A 20,325-nucleotide genomic window follows, 5' to 3' on the forward strand; every position below is an offset into this window, starting at 1 on the left:
GAATAAAAAATTGACAATACTAGTTACACGACCTTAAACTTTATCACGTGGAGGTAAAGTCGTATTTACATCAAACAGATTAGCACCTCTATCATAGTATGATTTGATTGTTGTTGGAATTTGAACTCAAAGCGTAGTGATTTTAAAGTTGATATTCTTTGAATTAATTGATGTATTAAATAAAGTGGGAATCTAAACGAATTGGTTTTCCCGTGGATAGCCGGTTTGTGTTTTTCCTCGGCAAGCCTTGATACATTATTTAAAAATACTCACTATGTAGGATATTTTTTAAACTGTTGCGCCATATTGGGTCTTTATGTCAAGTTTATTCACCGATGATAGAAGCATGTTCGTATTATTAAATGTTACAGTTTGTTGTTTTGTCCTAGTCACGAGATAGGTTTCCAAGAAAGTATATCTAAAAAAATCCGGCACAGTACGGTTAATTGGGGAAGGGGGGATTTTTTACCCCTTTATTATTTGCCTAACTACACGTATCGGTTAAGAGTGGGGTTTAGTAAACAATATGCTTTATTTGGAGTCGTTAAAAGGCAAATATTACACATTAAAGTTACAAATAGTTGCAATTATATGCCAATTGCGGTTTGACCGTAGGGTAAATAAATAATGTAGAATAATAATGAGTGCAAAAAATATGACTAATTGGCTACTACCCACACTGTTATTGAATCCGAAATAGCAATGGTTGATAAACCGGTTACATTGTTTACTTACGGTTAGTGATAATATTATAATTAAAATATCTTAGTGTTACAAAATATTTACTTATAGGTAATAGCTGCCACTTAATAACTATTGTATACTACCTAACTACTACAGAATAAAACCGACGAAGTGCAAGTCGGACTCGCGCGTGAAACGTTCCGTACCACTAAAATATTTATTTTATCCTAGTTTTCAGTAGTAGTCTATTCCAGTTTGTTTTATAGCCTCAATAAAAATAAATCATCTGCGAAAATTTCAGCTGTCTAGCTATCATGGTTCATGAGGTACAGCCTGGTGACAGATGGATGGACCGTCATCGAAGTCTTAGGAATGGGGTCCCGTTTTACCCTTTTGGGTACGGAACCTTTGTGTAGGGTGTATAAGCCTCTATCAAGAGCTAATTAACTCATTAGAATAAGTCTAAAATTTGTATTAAACCTTGGTGAGGACAAATGAAAAACAATTGACTGGTAATTATTTAATTTTAAAAGCAGTCTTTACATACATTACCTCTGAACATACACACAAATTTTACATAATGTTCAAGAAAATAATTAAGAGATTCGATTGATTCAATTATAGTAATTCTTTATTTTTGCTTAATTTCTTAATATTTATTTTGTTCAGTGAATAATAATCGGGATTGAAGAATATTTACACAACTTACAAACTAATAACATTCGTTTTATAACTTATAAGTATAGTCAAGCCCAAGACAACTGAAAGGTCCAGAATTTTAAAACCGCTGAACAAAGTATATATTCACTAGGATTTTGAGTCACATTTCAAAATTAGCTGAACGACAATATTTTTATAGTTGTAATAGACGTGTGACAGAGCCAGGAATGAAATGAAAGGGAAACATTATAGAAAAAGGGAAGGAAAATATTCAAATAAGATAATTTCCGCTAGAGTAAAGAGATTTAAAAATAGTTAACTAAATTAAGATGATTTATAAAATAATATTTAAAGACGCTTTTAAACAAGTCTTACTCAGCTGCTTTCAAAATTAAACGTTGCTTAGCTACTTTTGAAAAAGCATATTTTCAGCACCAGTACCTATTTTTAGGTAATTTTATAATTAACAGGTGCAAGTTTTGGAAATTCAGATAATTTTGGAGCTGACTGTACTATGCTAAGTTATAAATATATCATCAAATTGGACCTATCACAAATATATAAAGTCTCTTTTTATTGTTCTAGTCTAATCAGTCGTAAAATATTTGTCAGTCTTGAAAAAATGTCGTTTTGTAATGTCATATTAAAATCGATTGTCATTAAATCAGTCAGTTTGTAAAGTTCAGTCACATTCTATCGTCGGTCAACGACTTACATATAAATCCAATCTATAACGGGACTATTATTTAATACTTAACATTTGTAAAATCATATTATTCCAGTTCTTTTTTGTTATTTTTCTAGAGCCTTTATCTCTTTTTTTACACATACGCTTTAAAAAGAATATCTGGTACAATACTAAGACCCAAGTTCAACATTAACGTCCGTTTTCTTAAAACAACACTTTAAAAATCAAACATGAAAATTCGTTGTTAACTGTTGTTTTAAGAGAACTAACTTTTATGTCGGTGAACTTGGCCTAAAGTATGGAAAAAGCAATGTTACCTGTAATTTCACACATTATTCTATAACGCCAAACCACTTAATACTAGACATAATTTATTCTACATAAAAAAAATATTAACCTAACGCCCTTCAGTATTCCTAGCATCTAGCACGGCAAATTCATTGGCAGCAGTTATAACCCTCTGGGCGATGCGACCCGGGGCCATACTGAAGTGTTCCAATGGAGCCTTATACTCGAAGACAGGAGCAGCCACTGTTCGTACCGCTCGACGTAAGATAGAACAAGTTAGAGGGAAATCTGCTGCTTTCGTCTCTGCTACCTGGTATCTGTAAAGTGAAAACAAACTTCAATTTAAGCACCCAGGCCACATTGCCCTCCCCACTGGGGGGAGGCATAAGAGGCCTGCCGTGAGGCGGGCAATCGCCGGTGGGGGACTGGACGCCATAGATTCCCAGACCCCCTCCACTCAGGCGAGGTAGGAGTGCCGCTGGAGGCCACATTGCCCACTATAAACAGTCAAAACAAATTCTCCATCGGCGCTATTCACCGTAATCCGTGATACTTAGTGATTAATCAGGAAGGTTTAGAGTTTCCGCACAAAACAAACTCTTAGTCGGCCCATATTAGTTGGTTCAGGGTCATAAATCAGTATGAAGATGAATGGTTATACTCACATTACAAAGATCAGGTATTAAACCATTATCAGATCGACTGAAAACTTAGATCGGAATCAAGACTTTCTTTAAAAAAAGCTTTGTCAACCATCGAGTCACCTATCACTCCACTGTTTAGCTTACAGTCTGCGGGTAGGTACTCTTATACAAATCATGATACATACATGGTACACATTTTCAGTCTTTGCATTCTATCCGCCTTTTCCAACAGCAGAAGTGCATTTCTGACAGCAGCCGCAGCGATGACCGATGGGTACTCATCACATAGGTGACGGTCCACCATGATACCACAAGTGGCGAGGAACGTGGCGGCTACCTCGATCTCACCAGCGTTCTGGCTGTCGCACCACCAGGATAGGTAGGTTATGTAGTCTTGGGCTACCACTGGTTGGCGGGGAAACTTCTGCAATGATAAAATGTTTACAAACATAATTATAAATACAGTAGTTTATATCCTCTCTTTGTTGTAAATAATTTATTTTATTTGTGTACTTATAGACTTATGGGATTTTTTCCTTGCATTAAAAATCTCTAACAGTGTTGCACCTAAAATTTATATTTCACCACCAATAAGGTAGATTGGCAGAGAACGCATAAAGGGTTAAGTCCCGTCTGTTTAACATTGTGCATAAAGTATAAATAAATAAGTAAAAAGATTTATAGAGTACAATAACGTAAATTTTGCTTTGGTCATTCATCAGCATTATCATTTGCCTAGCCCTTTCCACATCATGGTCGATGGGCTGGGCTGCATTAATTCCATAGCTTTTGATGTTGTAATTTTTTAGAAGTTTATGCTATGACTATGAATAAAATATTATCTGTGTGAGATAGAACCAGTATAACTATTTTAAAATATGCATATTTTTGATAAAATAACAGAAACCTGTTACCCTTGAGGGTCATGGGTCGGAGGATTGAGGATAAACGCTGGCAAAACCAGATTATCTTTAGGAAAAACGATCTCATATGGACTAGTTTCTGACCAGGTTATAATTTTTTTTACCAGCTTAGAAAGTGTGAGCGATGTGTGACTTACAATTACTTTTTAGACAAAAAATATGAATAGTCAAATGCTAGTCCATTTCCAAATGAACAATGTTCGGCCACATATTCAATTTGATTCATTATGTAATTAACATAGCTAGTTAATTATTTATATGTTTTACATTGTATATAGTTGTATGTATAAGTTTTTATTATTTTTAAGTGTTATGTAAATATGTTTACATTTAAATTAAATAATCTTATAACTAGACTAAAAGAAAAAAAAGAAACGTAGCTAGTTGAAGCAATAATCAATATTTATTTTACCAATTTCCTCAGATTCTAGTATAAAATGAGCAGACTTACCAATCGTATCAGAATAGCTTTTTCAGCAGCCAACAGTTGAGGAGCCGTGAACGCGTTGTTCGAGTATTTGACGAGCTTCGTAGCCGAAACGTAAGGGCCATTGACTTTCTGAGCTATCCAATAGCAAGCTGCTGCTACCAGCTGTAGCTTATTGAGCTGAACGTGGCCAGTGCCCAGGATCGAATCCAAGTACCAACATGCTGCTTGTATGATTGCTGGATTGCCGTCGGCACCCTGGAATAAAAGTGGGTGAACAGTATTGTTACGATCCAGACAACCCGAAAAGTTGCAGAAGATATGAAAGGTCAGGTCATGGTTAGGGAATTTAGCATGGCTTCCAGTGTTAAAAATGGTCCCTTAAACTAAAACTTATTTTTGAAACTAATAAATGCCTGCGTTTAATTGTTGTTCCAATTCCAATTTGTTTAATCAGCTGCTGCTCAGGGAAATAACAATAACCGGGGACTTTGGATATTCCTTCATTTAGATATATTATGTAGGTACCTAACCTATACAGTAATTTCCTGCTTTGTTGCCTCTCACGATTTTGAAGCAAGACGTAGTGTATGAATGGATTGGTGCTCATACAAATAAAGTAGGAGACTGCGCAACCATTTCTAAGAAAAAGTATTTTCTCGAGAATAACAGTAAAGTTTTACAATAATGCAAAGGGATAGCTACAATTAATTGTATTTTCCAATAACAGAGTTAATCATTTGAATCACTAACCCTTAATGTGAAGTAATAGAATCATATTCAACTTACATTAACTTTAATAAGCCAATTGATGACACAAGCTCTCGTGATGCTAGAAGTTCGGGGCAAATCCAAGGGCTTGCATTCCACAGCCAGAAGATAATCAAACACATCGAGTGTATAGTCCCGGTTCAAGCATTGCATATACGATCTCTTCCCTAAAACAACACTTTTTAATAGCCACGTCTCCTGTTTTATCCATTTGATGGAATCAGTACAACAGTCCTTAAATAACTAGGTGTTAAAGAAACAATTGACTGATTTGTCAAAGGTTGTAAATAGTTACCTAATGTCTAAATGATTACTTATTTCATATATCTTACTTGTAAAACCGTACGATAATACTATGGTGTATGCACATTCGAATACACAAAACGATGAGAGTTGAAATCACAAATTTCTACTTACAGTAATCAGGCGTATCCAATCTGTCGACCAAACGTTCCTTGAATTGCAAACGGCGTTTCACATTCTCATCGAATTTGCCAGGTTTTGCAGGAGGTGGAGACAAACCCTGCAGCTCCCTGCTATGTGGTCTTTTAAGACTCCTCTTAATATTTCTAATACGATTAGACTCCAAGTTAGCTTCCAAATGCGGAGTAACTGCACTCAATCCGGCACCCAAATTATTTTTCTTTTTATTCTCAACACAATAACGCGGATTTTCTTTTTCAACGTTCTCATCATCGCTAATACTTATGATACTTGGATTTCTTACCACATGCTTGTCTCTGAAGACAGTGTAGTGAAAGTCTGAGTTGCCTTCTCTTTGCCTTAGTGTCACATGCTTCGCGTCAATTGTAAAAGACGGCTTTGAATGTTGAGGAACCACTTTACTTGGACCAGGTTTTGGTTGACTCTGTGTGTTCAAAGGCCTCAATGCACTTCTTAGTGGAGCAATGGGTTGCTTTTGATTTCCCTTGCTATCCACCAACAGACGTTTCGGCAGCGCAGGCAATGGATCTTTCGGTAATGGTATTCTAGTTCGATGTACGTTTTCCTTATCTGCGTCGTGTTTTGTAGGCGCCATAATATTAAAACTATATCTAATGCAATAATCGTAAATCTTTAAATACATTCGGCCACGACCAGCATGACCGTTAATGTGCGTGAGAATTGAAGCCGTTAGGAGACTAAACGAAATTACCCTCACTAGAATAACATTTTTTTGATAAATTATAGTGCGAGGGTATTTGAGCAGGTAACAAGAAAACAAAAGTTGCCAATTCAAATAAATAATTTAATCTTAACCATATCACAACATTACAAAAAATAAATAATAACTTAAACCTAACTTACAAACTACGCTGTGTACTTTTTCATAATCAAATGCATCTGGTCTTTTATTGGAAACTTGTACAAATCTCACAGCAAGGTATAAAAATACATCAAAATACGAGTAAAACGGGTGGGCTCTCGAGAATGCCGAAGGCAGACGTTGACAACTCTTCAGAGTATGAAAAAGAAACACCAAAAGATGGCGGTAAGGAGTTAAAACTTCAGAGTTCAGACGGGAACCTCGTCATCGATGGAGAATGGTTTCTCGGGGTCAATGACCTTGCCAGCGACTACGACTAGGTTATCAAGAGTATCGAGGATGTAGAAGATGAAGGGATGTTCCACGTTGAACTTGCGGAGAGGCTTGGATGGCGCAAGAGGCAAGTTCTTCGACATCTCCATTACAGGGTTGGCAGCTGTGAATATAGACAAATTATTTAGTTACCGTGAGTAAAATTTTAATGAATGAATGAATTATTTTAATGGTATCAAACCATAATGAAATGCGAAAATTATTTTGGAATTCTTCAACAGTAAATATTTGACAAAATCGAGTATTTCTCATTTTAAAATTGATATTAATTTAACGGACCTGCAATTTGAGAAGCAGAGCTGTCCGCATCGTCGACGCGCACAGCCACATGTTGTACCAGCTCCTGCACGAACAGACCCTCGTCGGAAGACACGCCGGTCAGGTCCGCGTCACGGCTGAAGATATTGCTCACTCCAAACTGTATGCAGAAGAAAATTATTGTTTAATAAATGTAATTAAATAAAATTGAAAATATAGGTATGTTCTAAACGCCGGATGGACTAGAACGAGTTAATGAATATAAGTTGAATAAAGTAAAAAAATATTAGGTAAAATTAGGAGAAGCTATTAAAAAAACGCGCTTTTTGTAACGTTTCATAGCTAGTCATGTACCTGTTGTCATCAAACTTACAACGTGTGCAAAATTTCATCCTAATTGAAGGCCGAAAAGTGAGTCAAATTAAGATTGCAAGATTTTCTTACATACATACATAGTGACAAGTGAAGCTAATATAAGCGTTTTAAAATAAAATTATCTCAACAATGACAGTTTTCGTAGTTACGATTTTTACCAAATTATTTTTACAAATACCCAACCCTATGTGGTGTCAAAAACGAACCATATTTTAATCCCTTAGAAGTAATAGTAATAATTTTAATGCAACAAACCTTAGCCAACGCAGCGACAGGCTTAGTGGTAGTCTCCACAGAGAAGGTAGGAATGGAAATCTGCAGTTGTTCGTCCTGTAAGCTCTCTTGAATGTCGGAGAGTGGTGTGATGGGCAGGTCGGCGGTGAGGCGGGTCAGACCGTCGCGAGTTCGGGGTACCACCAGCAGCAAGGCGTAGCGACCACCCTGGAAGAAATGTTCATGGTTAAAGTAAATAATAGCATTATTGTATCTTTTTAAAATTGGAGATTACCCGTATTTATCATTCTGGTCATTTTCAGTCATTTGAAGTCTCATGGTTTAACCATACGTTTCGATACACTTATGTAACAACATTATTGTTCCCATAGTTGCAAAAATAAATGTCTTTTTGCTTTGTCTTTGTCATACATATAATTTAACCGTCACAACTTTTGAGTGAGGTTTAGTAATAAAAGCCAAAGATTTATTTTGCATTGGCATCTGATGTGGTAAGTTGACACTACAAAAACTGTCTATTATTTTATTCTTTTTTTTCCGTGGATTTCCTATACAATTTGCCATATTATAACCACACTTACATCATAAGGAAGCTTGATAGCCTCAGCATCAAGCTCAGGCAGCGACCCAGTCTTGTAGGTGCCTCTAGCTTTCATCATGGTGACCTGCTTCTTCTCAGTGTTGGACTTGTAGAACACGCCAGGTTCCACAAAGTCGAAGGGAGTCTTCCAAGAGCCACGGAAGTACATGCCGTTGAAGATGATCATTAAGGAGTCGGAGATTGATGCTGAAACAAAAATGACAAAGATGAAATTTCTGTTTATATTTTTTTCTTTTGATTTGCAACTAGTTTTAAGATCACGTCATGCTTAAACCCAATGCAACAAAAAACTCACTTGATTTCTTTCCCACGCTGTTCACGGAAAGGCTGGACGAAACATCGCGGACTTCGTTCAAAGTTTTAAGGCTCCTAGCGTGATTCCTCGCCTCAACAGCCACCATAGTTTCCTCATCATCCTCTGATTCAGTCTTCTTAGGGAAAGTCTTCACAAGCTTGATCTTTTCCTTAATGTTCTTTGCGGGTTTGTAATCCATGTGGGAAATGTCTACTTTCTCAGGAATGTCGTCAACAGCAAATGAGATAAGTTTCTCATCAGTTTCTTTAGGAGGCATCATTTCTGGAATTTCTTCATTTTTGTTATCTTGAGTCTTGTCAGAGATTTCAATTGTGAATTCACCCTTATCTTCTTCATCATCATGCATGTGCTGTTCAGGATTATAACGCTCGACGGACCTCACTTCAGTCAGGTAGTAGTCTTCTAGAATCTTTTTGTAGTCATCATTGATCGTGTAGTTTTTGTAAATGTAGAAATAGTTCTTCAGCTCTGGCTGGTTGTATTTGTACTCGTGGTTGTTCTTTAGCCTTTCCATAATGAAACGGTATGTCTTTCTTGTAAGGTTGGGGTCTTGAGGCAAGTGTAGGGCGGACACCAGCTGTTCCCTCGTCTCACCACGGGCACCTTCTGCGAGGATAGCCAGGATTGCTGAGTAGCCGAGGGGTGAGAACGCGATGTTTTTGTCATCGTCGATGTAACCCTGCAAATGAAACATAAAACTTTACTATATAAGACATTCCAAACACATCAACCTCACTTGTATACTTTCTATAAACTTATGAAGAAAATTAAAGTTTGTACAGAATATCTCTTTGCTTAGTTGTTGCCATGCTATTATTACCAAGAACGCTAGCCTTTGTGAAAACATTCGTGGTCGCTTCGATCTCCACATTCCTTCGTAACTACATACTCGACATCAATTAGGCCTGCAGCGAAACAATTAGAGTGGCTATTGACTGGAACCCATGTCGTGTACCACTGTCTTATCCACTTACTTATATACCACCGTATATGGTTTAATAACCATTACTGGGGAAAACTGCCATGTTAAGAAAGTTCCTTATTAAATTCTGGTTTTAAACGTTCGTATTGTATCTATAATACAAAAGAAGAGGAATGAGTTGACAAAGCCAAGTTCTAAACAAAACTATTATCTGCAAACTAACTCTCAGAAAACTACAAAAAGTTCTATCATATATGGTCTCGGGGCTTACTAAAGACACATTCAACATAATGATGATAGATGATGTTTACCTGGAAGATAGCTGTGGACAGTTCACTGGTGGCTTCTCCTACGAAGCTGGTGTCTTTGGGCGCTGTGGAGCGACCGCCGCGAAGCCATCGCGCGCTGCTTAGACCAACCACGAACAGCACTGGAATGTAAAGGAATAATATTGTTAACTGATGAAGCATATGACATTGTCCTTGAGGAAAGGTTGGTTTAGCGAAGATAATAAAATAAAATTACTCAAAACAACAAGCATTAATAATATGATCACGTCTCAGAGAAGGAAAACTTAAATGCAATTCTGGCAAGTAACCAAAACCAAAGTAAGACGGAACTCCGTAAATGAATTATGTAGTTAAGAAGTTGTAAGATATAACTCGAATCGTCATCCCCGAATGGTAAAAACATTATCAAAGACTCCCGTTACTGCGATACTTTATTAAAATCGTTACGGCACCGAAACAAATCTAATCCAACATGCATCGAATGCAAGCACTTCAAAATATTTCCATCATCAATATACCAGTTGCACTAACATTCTTAACGTTCACATTTACGCGATCATTTGCCATATTAGCCTCATTACCGAGTTGTCAACAAGCCATGTCCTTAATATTGACTCGATTAATTCTCGATGTAACTGTTCCGGACAGTATCGATATGAGACTGGTTCTAGAGACATCTCGAGATGTGGGTAACTTTTAATATTTTGCATTTTACATAGTATCGAAAACAAGTTCCAATACATGTTTTCATCTAGTCTAGAACGTTCAGCTTTCTCGAGAAAGCGATTTCTTCTTCGTGAAAGTTTTCGATTTATTGTTCGCATAAAGTCATCTCGCGATATATGCATAAAATTAGAATTTATTGCCAAGCTGTATAATAGTAGGTTTATGATGATTGCGCAATTAATCCAGGCAGTTACTCGTTTATGAGATAGTGCTTAGTAGACATCTTTATTTCGCACTTCACTGGTTTTATTCGACAAATTAGAATAGCTTGTATAATATAGCTTACATAGAATAGCTATAAGATTATAAAAATATCAGTCATTTTCTAAAGAAATATCTTCGTATTTATATATCTTCCCAGCTTTCAGTCTATCATTGGATACTTGACAAAGAGAGGTGTAGTGTTAAAGTACGTGGTCATTTTCTTTTATATTTTATCAGTTATTTTCTTACTTTTGACGTTTTTGAAAAAAAGATTTTGTTGAGATCACAAAAAATAAGTAGCATTATATTTAAAAAATGTTGTAGCACACATCTTCGACGCCAACCTATAATGTCTATTTGTGACTAGAAACTTCGACCACTATCCTAATTATCACCATTTCATTAATCGCACAACAGCATCGCATTAGTGAGTAATTACACTAATTGCAGTGTGCTTGCAGTGCGATTGCGTGCAGATTATCGGCAGCGCGGAGTACGGGACTGTGGGTGCGGCGTCACGGTGGCTTGGTGCTGCAACGGTATGCATTTGTGTTACCGTAGAGGTAAAGTAATGGGGGAAAGACTTTCTTATACTATGAAGTATAAAGTAGTATTTAATATATTTGGGAAATAAACAGATGCCATAACTGTGCATTAAGATAATTTTAGGGAAAAGGAAATGCCAAATATTGTTTTTGGGAATGTTTCACGCTATCGGTGGGTCGTTGGAGGATTCGTAGAATTTATCACTCATTCATGCAAACATCGTACAATAAATATTTAGAAATTTTTCCACTCTCTCGGTGACACTCGTATTATTTTTTACATAATTCACTATGTAATCTATGGAGAGATCGTTTTCAAGATGAGAGATCGACAGAGAACTGCTCCCGAGCATGTTATAAATAAAGATCTTCCATTTTTCCTACAGTTATTTCTTAATTCGAACTTTAAAAAAAAATACGATTCATTTCCAAGTAAAAAAATACATTAGCCCAACAACAATACCTATTTGCTGCACCTAATGGCTTACAAATCTCAAGTCTTAAACACTCCTACATCTGAACGTTGTAAAAGTAAAGACAACTACACAAAGCATGGGAAAGGCATGCGATTGGTCCAATGTGAGGTAAAGTAAAGCACGCCGCGGTGAACGCACTGTGCTGACCCTACCCATTGTGATCGAGTAGCGTCAGCAAGTGAGTACTTAGCCATGTTAGCACTGACATGTGTGATTTAACGGGGGTTTTGATGTCATTGTCATCTGTCGTAAACTTGATTTTTGACGGTTATAAATGGTGCTTAGTATCAGGAATTTTAGCAATGGTGTTTTGATTTAATCGACACATTACCAATTTTCGATATTTTTGCAAGAGATGAGGAACTAGAAAATTGTGTAAGTTAAAATTATCGTGTACATTCTTTATTTTTCTTTAAATAACGAGACAAAAAAATTACCTATGGCAATACCATACTTAATGCACTGTCAAACCTTTAGTCCCAAATAAAGGACACAAAAAAGTACGGATTAAATTCAACTAACGATCAATCAACCGGGTTTTTTTTCACAATTGACAGCTACTTAATGGATCATATTTTTGATCAAGCTTAGCCTTAGTTTTTACAGATACAGTTACATAAAATATTCCAACACAACAAACACTAAGTTAGACAAAATACATGACTAGCTGGAAATATTTAAACCATTTATTTAGCCGCACATACATACATATATTGAAATAATTTCACATGTGTCAGTATGACGAGTGACAGGGAAAAATGGAAGCGGAAGACATATTGCGCCGACCCCAAATAAAATAATGAACAGGGCAGGAGGAAGAAGGAGAAAAGAAGACATAGGTACATATTTTGAAAAATCTATTTCTATTATTTTTGCTCGCCGTACCTCGCTCTCTAAGTGCATACCTCAGTCGAAAGTAATCACAGCGGCACAGAGCAAAATAATAAACTTTGTTGTTAACTCCCAGTACTAGCACATACTTGTATAATTGTACGCCGAGTGACTGCACATGCATTTCTATGTATCTGTATAAATACTGAGTAAAACAATGTACGCAGAGAGCAATGAAATGTGTAATTAATCGAATTTGTCGGCTGTTTAATTTTTAGACTGTGGTCGTTACGCCATGCGCTTTTCTGTGGTTATGGTAGTCTATTGTTGTCAATTGAAAGAGATAAGTATTATTTTTTTTTGGTATTTTATAAACCTTTTTATCTTCTACCAGGGATATCACCCATATCCCGAGGAAATTTATTAATTCAACATGATTTAAAATTACTTGCAAATGCATGGAGTAGCTAACACTGAAATCATTTTTCAAATCGGACATCAGTTCCTAAGGTTAAAGCTTTCAAGCAAGCAACGAAATTTCAGGACTTTTATGATAATTAGTATTAAGTATCTAACTTAAAACAGATAGGTATGTTGAAAACTTATTTCCGTGTATAACTTTTTTTCAATGTGTAAAGCCACAGACAAACAATACAATAAAATCGACTTTCAAGCAAACGCAAATACAAAAGCAATTGTCATGAATAAAGTTTCACACATTATGGCAACTGCATTCAGTATTACTATCTCGTTCTGCGAGCGAACATTAATATTCATGCGACAAGATCGACGCGTGCGCACAAACGCATCTCTGCTTCATTACACGACTTTTAAAGTCAACTTTCGGATTTTTATGACTTTTTAAAGATTGCAAGTGTCAATATTACTAAGCATTATCCCCCTTACTTATAAAATCTCTAATCACCTTCTAAGCAACATTTTAACTAATCACTACTGAAATTCTTAAGTTGTGATTAAATGTTAGTTAATAATGTAAGTAAGAATTTTCTTAAACAGCCCTTAAGTATTACTTACATTTAATTCACGTTTATAAGTAAGGCTGTATAACTAATTCGTTCATTGAATACCTATAATAAATAGGTAAGTTAGATTGATAAAAAAATGAACAATTGCAATTATGTTTAGCATTACAAAACAATGACATATAAGTAGCTCATTATAGATACTGACAATCAAGTTAACAGTTTAACAAAACTTAAAACATGATGTAACTTTGTACTACGACGAATTGTAGGTAATTCTAGATTATTAGAAATAAAATAATGCCTTTTTTATTTCAAAATAGGGATCTTTGCATCGGAGGTCAATAAGGCATGTTTTGAGTTTATTTGTTTACAAAACAGTTGCACTTACATACCCACACTACGATATTTAGGGTAAGATTTTAGAAACCAAAAAATGCCTTTTTAATCTCAAAAAAGGGTTCTTTGCATTGAAGGTCAATAAGGCATGTTTTTTTAATACATTTGTTTACAAAACAGTTGCACTGTGTACCTATATGCAGAAAGAATGCAGTCACGTATCAAAGAGTTATGTGGAGACGAGAGACTCCTTTGTCTCAATAGTTTTTGTTAAACGGCCGGATGTCCCACATTGAAATTTAAATTAACTTCTCAGAAGCACACAGGCTGAGTTCTAAACTAATACAAATAAATAAAATTGTAGTGTTTGTTTGTTTAGAAAATTGTATTAGGTTTTTCCCTAAAGACGTAACTATGAACTGGAAGTGTAAAAACTGGTACTGTTTTTATGTAGGCAGGTACATCTTTTAAAATAAGGATTTCCAAAATAGCTGGACAGTTTTACCACTAACACATAGCATATCTATTGAATTTAAAAATCAAAATACGTTTATTCTCAGGCGGCATTGGCCCATACATGTTACTAAGGCACCTAAAAGGAGTTTACTACATTTCTTAATGCAAAAAATCTTTAAAATTACAACCGCAGGCAACGCCACAGGGAAGAATTAATAATAAATACCTACCTAACCTTTGCGCATCTTGTGAAGTTTACTTATAGGAATTTGTAGGTGAGGTTAAAACGCGCGAAATATTACTCGCGGCAGAACCTTAAAGGCTTAACGATCATCTATTTTATGCAGTTAACGATATGGGTCTGTGGGCCTGGTATGTTCATAATATCCTTGAGGAATGCTGGTAGTTTTAAAAATTCTTTATAAACGCTATTTGGAGACCTTTTTCTTGCATGAAACGTTGATAATTGTAGGAGATTTCTGTGACATTTTGAGTTCATTTACTCTGCATGTTCCTACTCGAGTAAATAACAAAAAAAAACTTGGATGCGTAAGTTCTTTTCACGGATATAAACCACATTTTCTAGTAAAAACATAAAACAATTTTCAAGATTTTTTAAATTCTCCTACCTACAATGTTTTGCAAACAATATAATCGAATGCCATAAACCAATGTTAGTCGTAATAGACAAGTCACGTTGTTAGCTTGAACAATTACTCAGAAAGTACTTATTGGCACGATATGAAGCCTACCTCAATAATAACAATTAAAGTAAATGAAGGCCACTAGCTATGGTAATACGAGACAAAATTACAATAATCCTATCGTTAACAATGCATTGTAATTGCATGTTTATAAAATTGCGTTTGTATAATTATAATAGGTAATAAAAGGTATTCATATTTTTGATTAGCTTACTAATACTTAGAGTATTTACACACTACAGACTAAACAGTCGGCCGAAGTTGACCCGTAGCTTGGCGAAAAATATTTAACGACAATCTTGATTCCAATCAAAGTTTTCAGTCGGTCTGATACTGGCTAAATACCTAATCTTTATGATGTGCGTAGGTACTGCCACTCATTTTCATACTGTTTTATGAGGTCAAACAAACTAATCGGACTACTACAAATTACTCTAAAATGTATTTACAATTTTGATCGGAATAAGCTTATATTTTTACTTTTAATAAACTTTAGCAGATCAGAATGTTTTGAATTTAATTTTTCCTCATGTCTATAATTTGATTGGTATTCATTGAAATTCCTATCAACAAAGTGCATTTGACTTTGCATTTGTCAAAGTCATTTTTTGTAAAAGTATGTTTTCTTAGAATCAATTAAATATTTATCTTGTTTTTAGACTAAATAGGACTTAACTAAAACACTAATATTTTTTAACCAAAAGTGTTTACATAAAAGGTCCTATATACCTATTGATGTGTTTAGTTGACACTCGAGGCATGAGTACCCAACTACAGTTCTTTTTTTTTTAATCATTAACCGATAAAACCAACCTCCTCAGAATTTAGATTCCTCGCATACTTGCAATAAAAAACATCTTTACAATCTTACGTTCGATCTTAAAGATGAGCTCATAACTTAGATAATTCACACAAATAGAATATGTCCTAACGCTGCGCAAACGCACTTGTTGGTCAAATTGTCATAACAACCATTTACTGGTAGAAATGTTTAATTGATAATGTATCATGAGTGATTTTATATTTAGAATAGAATGAGATTTTTTTCAAAACAGAAAAGTTTCTTACTTATTATCTCCAAACTAGGCAGGCTAAGCATGACGATCCCTAGACCCTTGGAAACTTAAACAACCTAAATCTTATTTTCAGTGCCCCATTTTTTAAACGGATACTTAGTTATAATAATGACGTCATTTAATGTAGGATTTGAATAAATCATATAACTGTAGGAGTTTTTTTTTTATTATTTTAATTGATATGCAGATTAGTAAAAAAAATTGAGACGTTTCCATTTACAAATGAAGTACCAATTTAGAGATGACTCCTGTCCTACGTTTATCTTACTACACTAACTTGAAGATGGCCTAAAGAACCAGTAAGCTGACAAACCGGCATTTCGCTTTTGTTTCGCCAAATGATTTAATTACAATTTCAAATTAGTTGTCAAAGAAACTTTTGACTTTCCTTTGTTCCATCCTGTAACACCGGAATCCCGAAGGTCGACGTGAAAAATATTTATTACTTATTTAAAAGTTAGTTCAGTAGGTATGTATTTTCAATAAACTTACCCAACAATAAGGGGCGCATTTTTTCTTTTTCAGCTAGTCCGTATTATCTGGAAAAACAAAAATCGTTATTAGAGCTGAAATATTTAAGTCAAGTTTAAAATTGTTTAATGAATTTGTAATAAAATGAACACAAATCGATGTTAAAAATATAATAAAAACAAAATTGTTCAGAAATCGATAATTTTCGAAGGTTCGAGTAAAATAAAATATCCAAGTAGGTAATAAAGTTGTACCAGTCTATTCAAATTTTGATAGCAAATAATCTCGATGCCTCTGTTTACGATTATTTCAATGACAAGAGAAGATAAGTAGGGACAATCAACCCAATAATAGTTCAGCAAAAATATATTCTGACTCATACTTAACTGACAGAAAAACTTAAAAAAAAATACCTATTCGACACGCTAATTAATTAAAAACATTATAAAAATATTTTAATTTTGAATATAAAAAAAAAATGATAATAATATTAAAGACCAGTTTTTTATTCGAAAATTGAAAATTCGAACTCGTTTGAATTTAAATAACGTTACTACTTACTGACAGAGAACGATCATCTATCTGTCAGAGAAAAATGTGTCTTATGGTCTGGGCGGTTAGGTTTAAATTGAGTGTTGATGTGCAAACGAGTTATGACCGTATTAATTATCGGGAGTTGGTTTACAATGATTTATTGACAATAAGCTGTGGAGGCGACCTTGAACTTTTGTCAAATTAATAATTTGCCCAAAAGAGGCGCCGAATATAAATATCTATGACATGTTTGGCTAGCTATTTTTCCACGAAATAAAATAGGTATTTTTTATGTTATTTCTTCATTCCGATAACATAAGTCTGTATTGTGTAGATCTTCAAATATTGCCACTGATGTTAAAAGAACGAAACATATTTTATTTTCTGAGATAGACCGAAAAACAACCATTACAATGTTTTGCTCTTAATTAACGTTCTTTAATAAAAGTTATTTATTGTTTACAACATAACAAATAAATTAAGAACCTCGGTCACGGCCGAGCAAAGGAAACATCCTGAGGTATCGTCATCTACCTAAATAAGATATAAGTAAACCGACTCAAGGAGGACGAGGTGTTAACTAAAAAATAATACTTAATGTCCGTTGACAGTGCATAACTAACACGAGGCACAAGAATTTAAGAAAAATATTCGTCCTTACATATTTCTGTGTTAGTCTCATGTTTGAAAACAAGTTTTAAATGCTAAAGTTAAAAAATAGTCAACTATTCTAGAAGGAATAAAAAAAATACTTTGATAATTAAAAACGTAAAAAGTAGGTCGAAATTGTTGTCCGAAATTATTTATTGATTTAATAACTAGTACATAAAATAAGTCCTTGATCAAAAGCTCAAGACCTACTAACCTAAAGCAATATTAATATAATCCATTAATCTAAAGCATAAAATAAACCTTAAGCCACGAATTAATAAAGGCTTAACCTTAAAAGGGCCCGTTAAGGTACGCATAACAAAGCGAGTTTGACCTACATTCTACTAAATGTCAACGGCCGACTTAAAATAGTTTGCAACTACTTACATGCAGGCTTGCAACACAGGCACTATGTAATTAAAAAAGTAAATACACTTCTTTTTTTAAATTTGTAAATGTCAAAAAAGCGCGGGAACGTACGGCTGCGCTTGAGCCCGGTTGGATAGAGAATGACGTGCGCGGAAGCTGGCGAGCCGCGTTTATATCTAGACATTTAACAGTTATATTTGAAGAGGCTACGGTGGACATAGAATAGGCGCCATGGTGCCGTATGGTGCATTTCTATTGCTTTATTGTTCTGCAGTTGGGTGGCCATGCAGGTTCGTTGGTTTGGTCGGTTTAGTATGAAATTGTTGAATTGAAAATTGGTACAAGCCTTAATACTTGATCGGCTAGTATTTTTGTAGAATAGTATAGATTACTACAAAGTCGTTTTCTAGAAAGTAGTAAGCCTAGTAGTAGAATAACATGTAATGATAGGACAGTTAAAAATTCTCAGTTAAGTAAACAAACAACTTGTTTGAATACGCGAAATTATTTGGCAAAGATATGTACCTACCTAAGTAGTATAGTAGCGCTAAACTACCAGACATAGTGGCCATAGTCAGGAAATGATAGCACCCATATTGATAGCCAATATTATGTTTTTGTTTAAGCTGTTATGGCTACACAGAATATCTACCCAGACTTATATAACAACAGGAAGCTCATAACATAGCCACCATCCTCATAGTTTATAAACAGCTCTTTAAATTTTGTCCCCACTTACACTTTATAATATAAAATTACAGATTTTTTATTTGAACCCCAAAATATTCCAAACTATAGTTGAGCTGTCGATTCTAAACGTTATAAAGTCTACACGGTCCTGGAATATCGAGCACGCGAAACCAATAGACGCAACAAATGAAAACCAGTGGTAGAAAGGTCTGCAGAACTTAGCGCCACATATTATACTCGTTTATCTGATAGCCATCAATTTCTAGATAATTTATGGCTACTCGTTATTTGGTTTTCGCCGCGAAATTTTAATAAATAAGACATTTTGAGGCTCGGATCTTTGGTGGATGTTTGGCATGATTTTTTATAATAGTAACGTAGTTGTAGGCTTTCTGAATCCCAAATTATTTTTTTACTTAGAAAATATATAAAAAAAACGATTTCTTAAACTATTTTTGAAAGACACTATATAAGCCCTTTTATTGTGCGCAGAACTTTCACATTTATTTATATTTTTTATTCATTTAAAGACCTATATTTTTGTTTATATTTTTTTATAACTTAAAGTACTTACCTATACAAATGCGAGATTACCTCTCCGTACGAAATAGTAGACGAAGCTAATATTATTCCGCGCGTGTTCACCCGGTGTCGGGACTAGTAATCACTGAATTTAATTAATGTCTAATTACTTGTAACGCTTATTTTAATTCCTGTCTGCAGATTCAGTGTCTAGCAAAGTAGCAGTCAACAACATAGTAGCACTATGTTCGGTAATTGTTTTATCTACTGTAAGAAAAAAATACTGCTAAATTGCTTCCTCTGCTATTGCTTCTCGAGTTAGCTATTTCATATAGATCAAGTTTGTTAAAAGACCAACTTTGTCAAAAAGGAGTCTTCCTCAAAAATTTTACTATTACCACCAAAATACTTATTTTTGAAATTGGTCTTCTCGAACGATCCATGAATTTCTTCGGGCAATTACTTGTAGTAATATTTTTGACAACAGGTAAAAAAGACACTACAAGAATCTAGCACTATAGTATGGATCATGAGAGATGGTCATACAGACATGCCCATACAGACGTACTAGTACCTACTTAATTCATTTCATAATGCTAGTCTAGTCTCGTCACCTCTTCCTGCGGATAGAGAGAAGACGTAATACTATCTACTAATAATACTAGGAAGTTACTGTTGTCTGTTTAACAATTATTTTAAACAAGCGTGCATTACATATGATTGGGCGATTGCATGTGCAACCGTAATCTAGTGATCAGGAACTCCACTTTCCTTGTGTTATCGAAATGAAGGTGATATATGAAATTCAACGTGTGACTATTTTAAGGCTATTTTTTAAAAATCTATCGTTTCAATTAAAGTTTTAGCGTGGATGTAGGTATTTACAGATCTTGTCAAATAACTTAATCGATCCGAATTTGTCTACGAGTAACATTGCGATAAGAACCTAGTCAAAATATATATGTTGCAGGGATATGATAAAAACGGGGATTTGATCAATTCCCTAAGGGATTTGATCAAATCACGGATGATGTTAAAATAACAACACGATTTTATCTTTTCCCTAA

General features: G+C 34.7%; 2 protein-coding genes across 2 annotated transcripts; both read right to left on the reverse strand.

Annotated features, from left to right (window-relative positions):
* Positions 1-2,370: 2,370 nt before the first annotated feature.
* On the reverse strand, positions 2,371-6,236 carry LOC110382607 (uncharacterized). Its single transcript, XM_021343256.3, has 5 exons — positions 5,503-6,236; positions 5,104-5,252; positions 4,339-4,572; positions 3,150-3,388; positions 2,371-2,637 (listed from the first exon to the last, which is right to left on the reverse strand). The coding sequence occupies exons 1-5, from the start codon at positions 6,170-6,172 to the stop codon at positions 2,430-2,432; spliced, it is 1,500 nt and encodes a 499-aa protein (XP_021198931.3). The 5' UTR covers positions 6,173-6,236; the 3' UTR covers positions 2,371-2,429.
* Positions 6,237-6,313: 77 nt separating this feature from the next.
* On the reverse strand, positions 6,314-18,226 carry LOC110382606 (plasminogen activator inhibitor 2, macrophage). Its single transcript, XM_021343255.3, has 8 exons — positions 18,065-18,226; positions 16,514-16,560; positions 9,703-9,821; positions 8,449-9,148; positions 8,134-8,339; positions 7,574-7,759; positions 6,965-7,103; positions 6,314-6,788 (listed from the first exon to the last, which is right to left on the reverse strand). The coding sequence occupies exons 2-8, from the start codon at positions 16,530-16,532 to the stop codon at positions 6,601-6,603; spliced, it is 1,557 nt and encodes a 518-aa protein (XP_021198930.2). The 5' UTR covers positions 16,533-16,560; positions 18,065-18,226; the 3' UTR covers positions 6,314-6,600.
* Between the last annotated feature and the right edge of the window lie 2,099 nt (positions 18,227-20,325).

Source organism: Helicoverpa armigera, chromosome 23 (genome assembly GCF_030705265.1).
Source record: "Helicoverpa armigera isolate CAAS_96S chromosome 23, ASM3070526v1, whole genome shotgun sequence".
In the NCBI taxonomy this organism is placed as follows: Eukaryota; Metazoa; Arthropoda; class Insecta; order Lepidoptera; family Noctuidae; genus Helicoverpa; species Helicoverpa armigera.

Coding starts and splice junctions, on each gene's coding strand:
- LOC110382607 (XM_021343256.3), bottom strand. CDS start 6,172: ATGTATTTAAAGATTTACGATTATTGCATTAGATATAGTTTTAATATT. Junction 4,573..5,103: donor ATTGGCTTATTAAAGTTAAT/GTAAGTTGAATA, acceptor CTTTTATTCCAG/GGTGCCGACGGCAATCCAGC. Junction 2,638..3,149: donor AGACTGAAAATGTGTACCAT/GTATGTATCATG, acceptor TTCACTTTACAG/ATACCAGGTAGCAGAGACGA.
- LOC110382606 (XM_021343255.3), bottom strand. Junction 9,149..9,702: donor TGTCCACAGCTATCTTCCAG/GTAAACATCATC, acceptor TTTCATTTGCAG/GGTTACATCGACGATGACAA. Junction 8,340..8,448: donor CAGCGTGGGAAAGAAATCAA/GTGAGTTTTTTG, acceptor TTTTTGTTTCAG/CATCAATCTCCGACTCCTTA.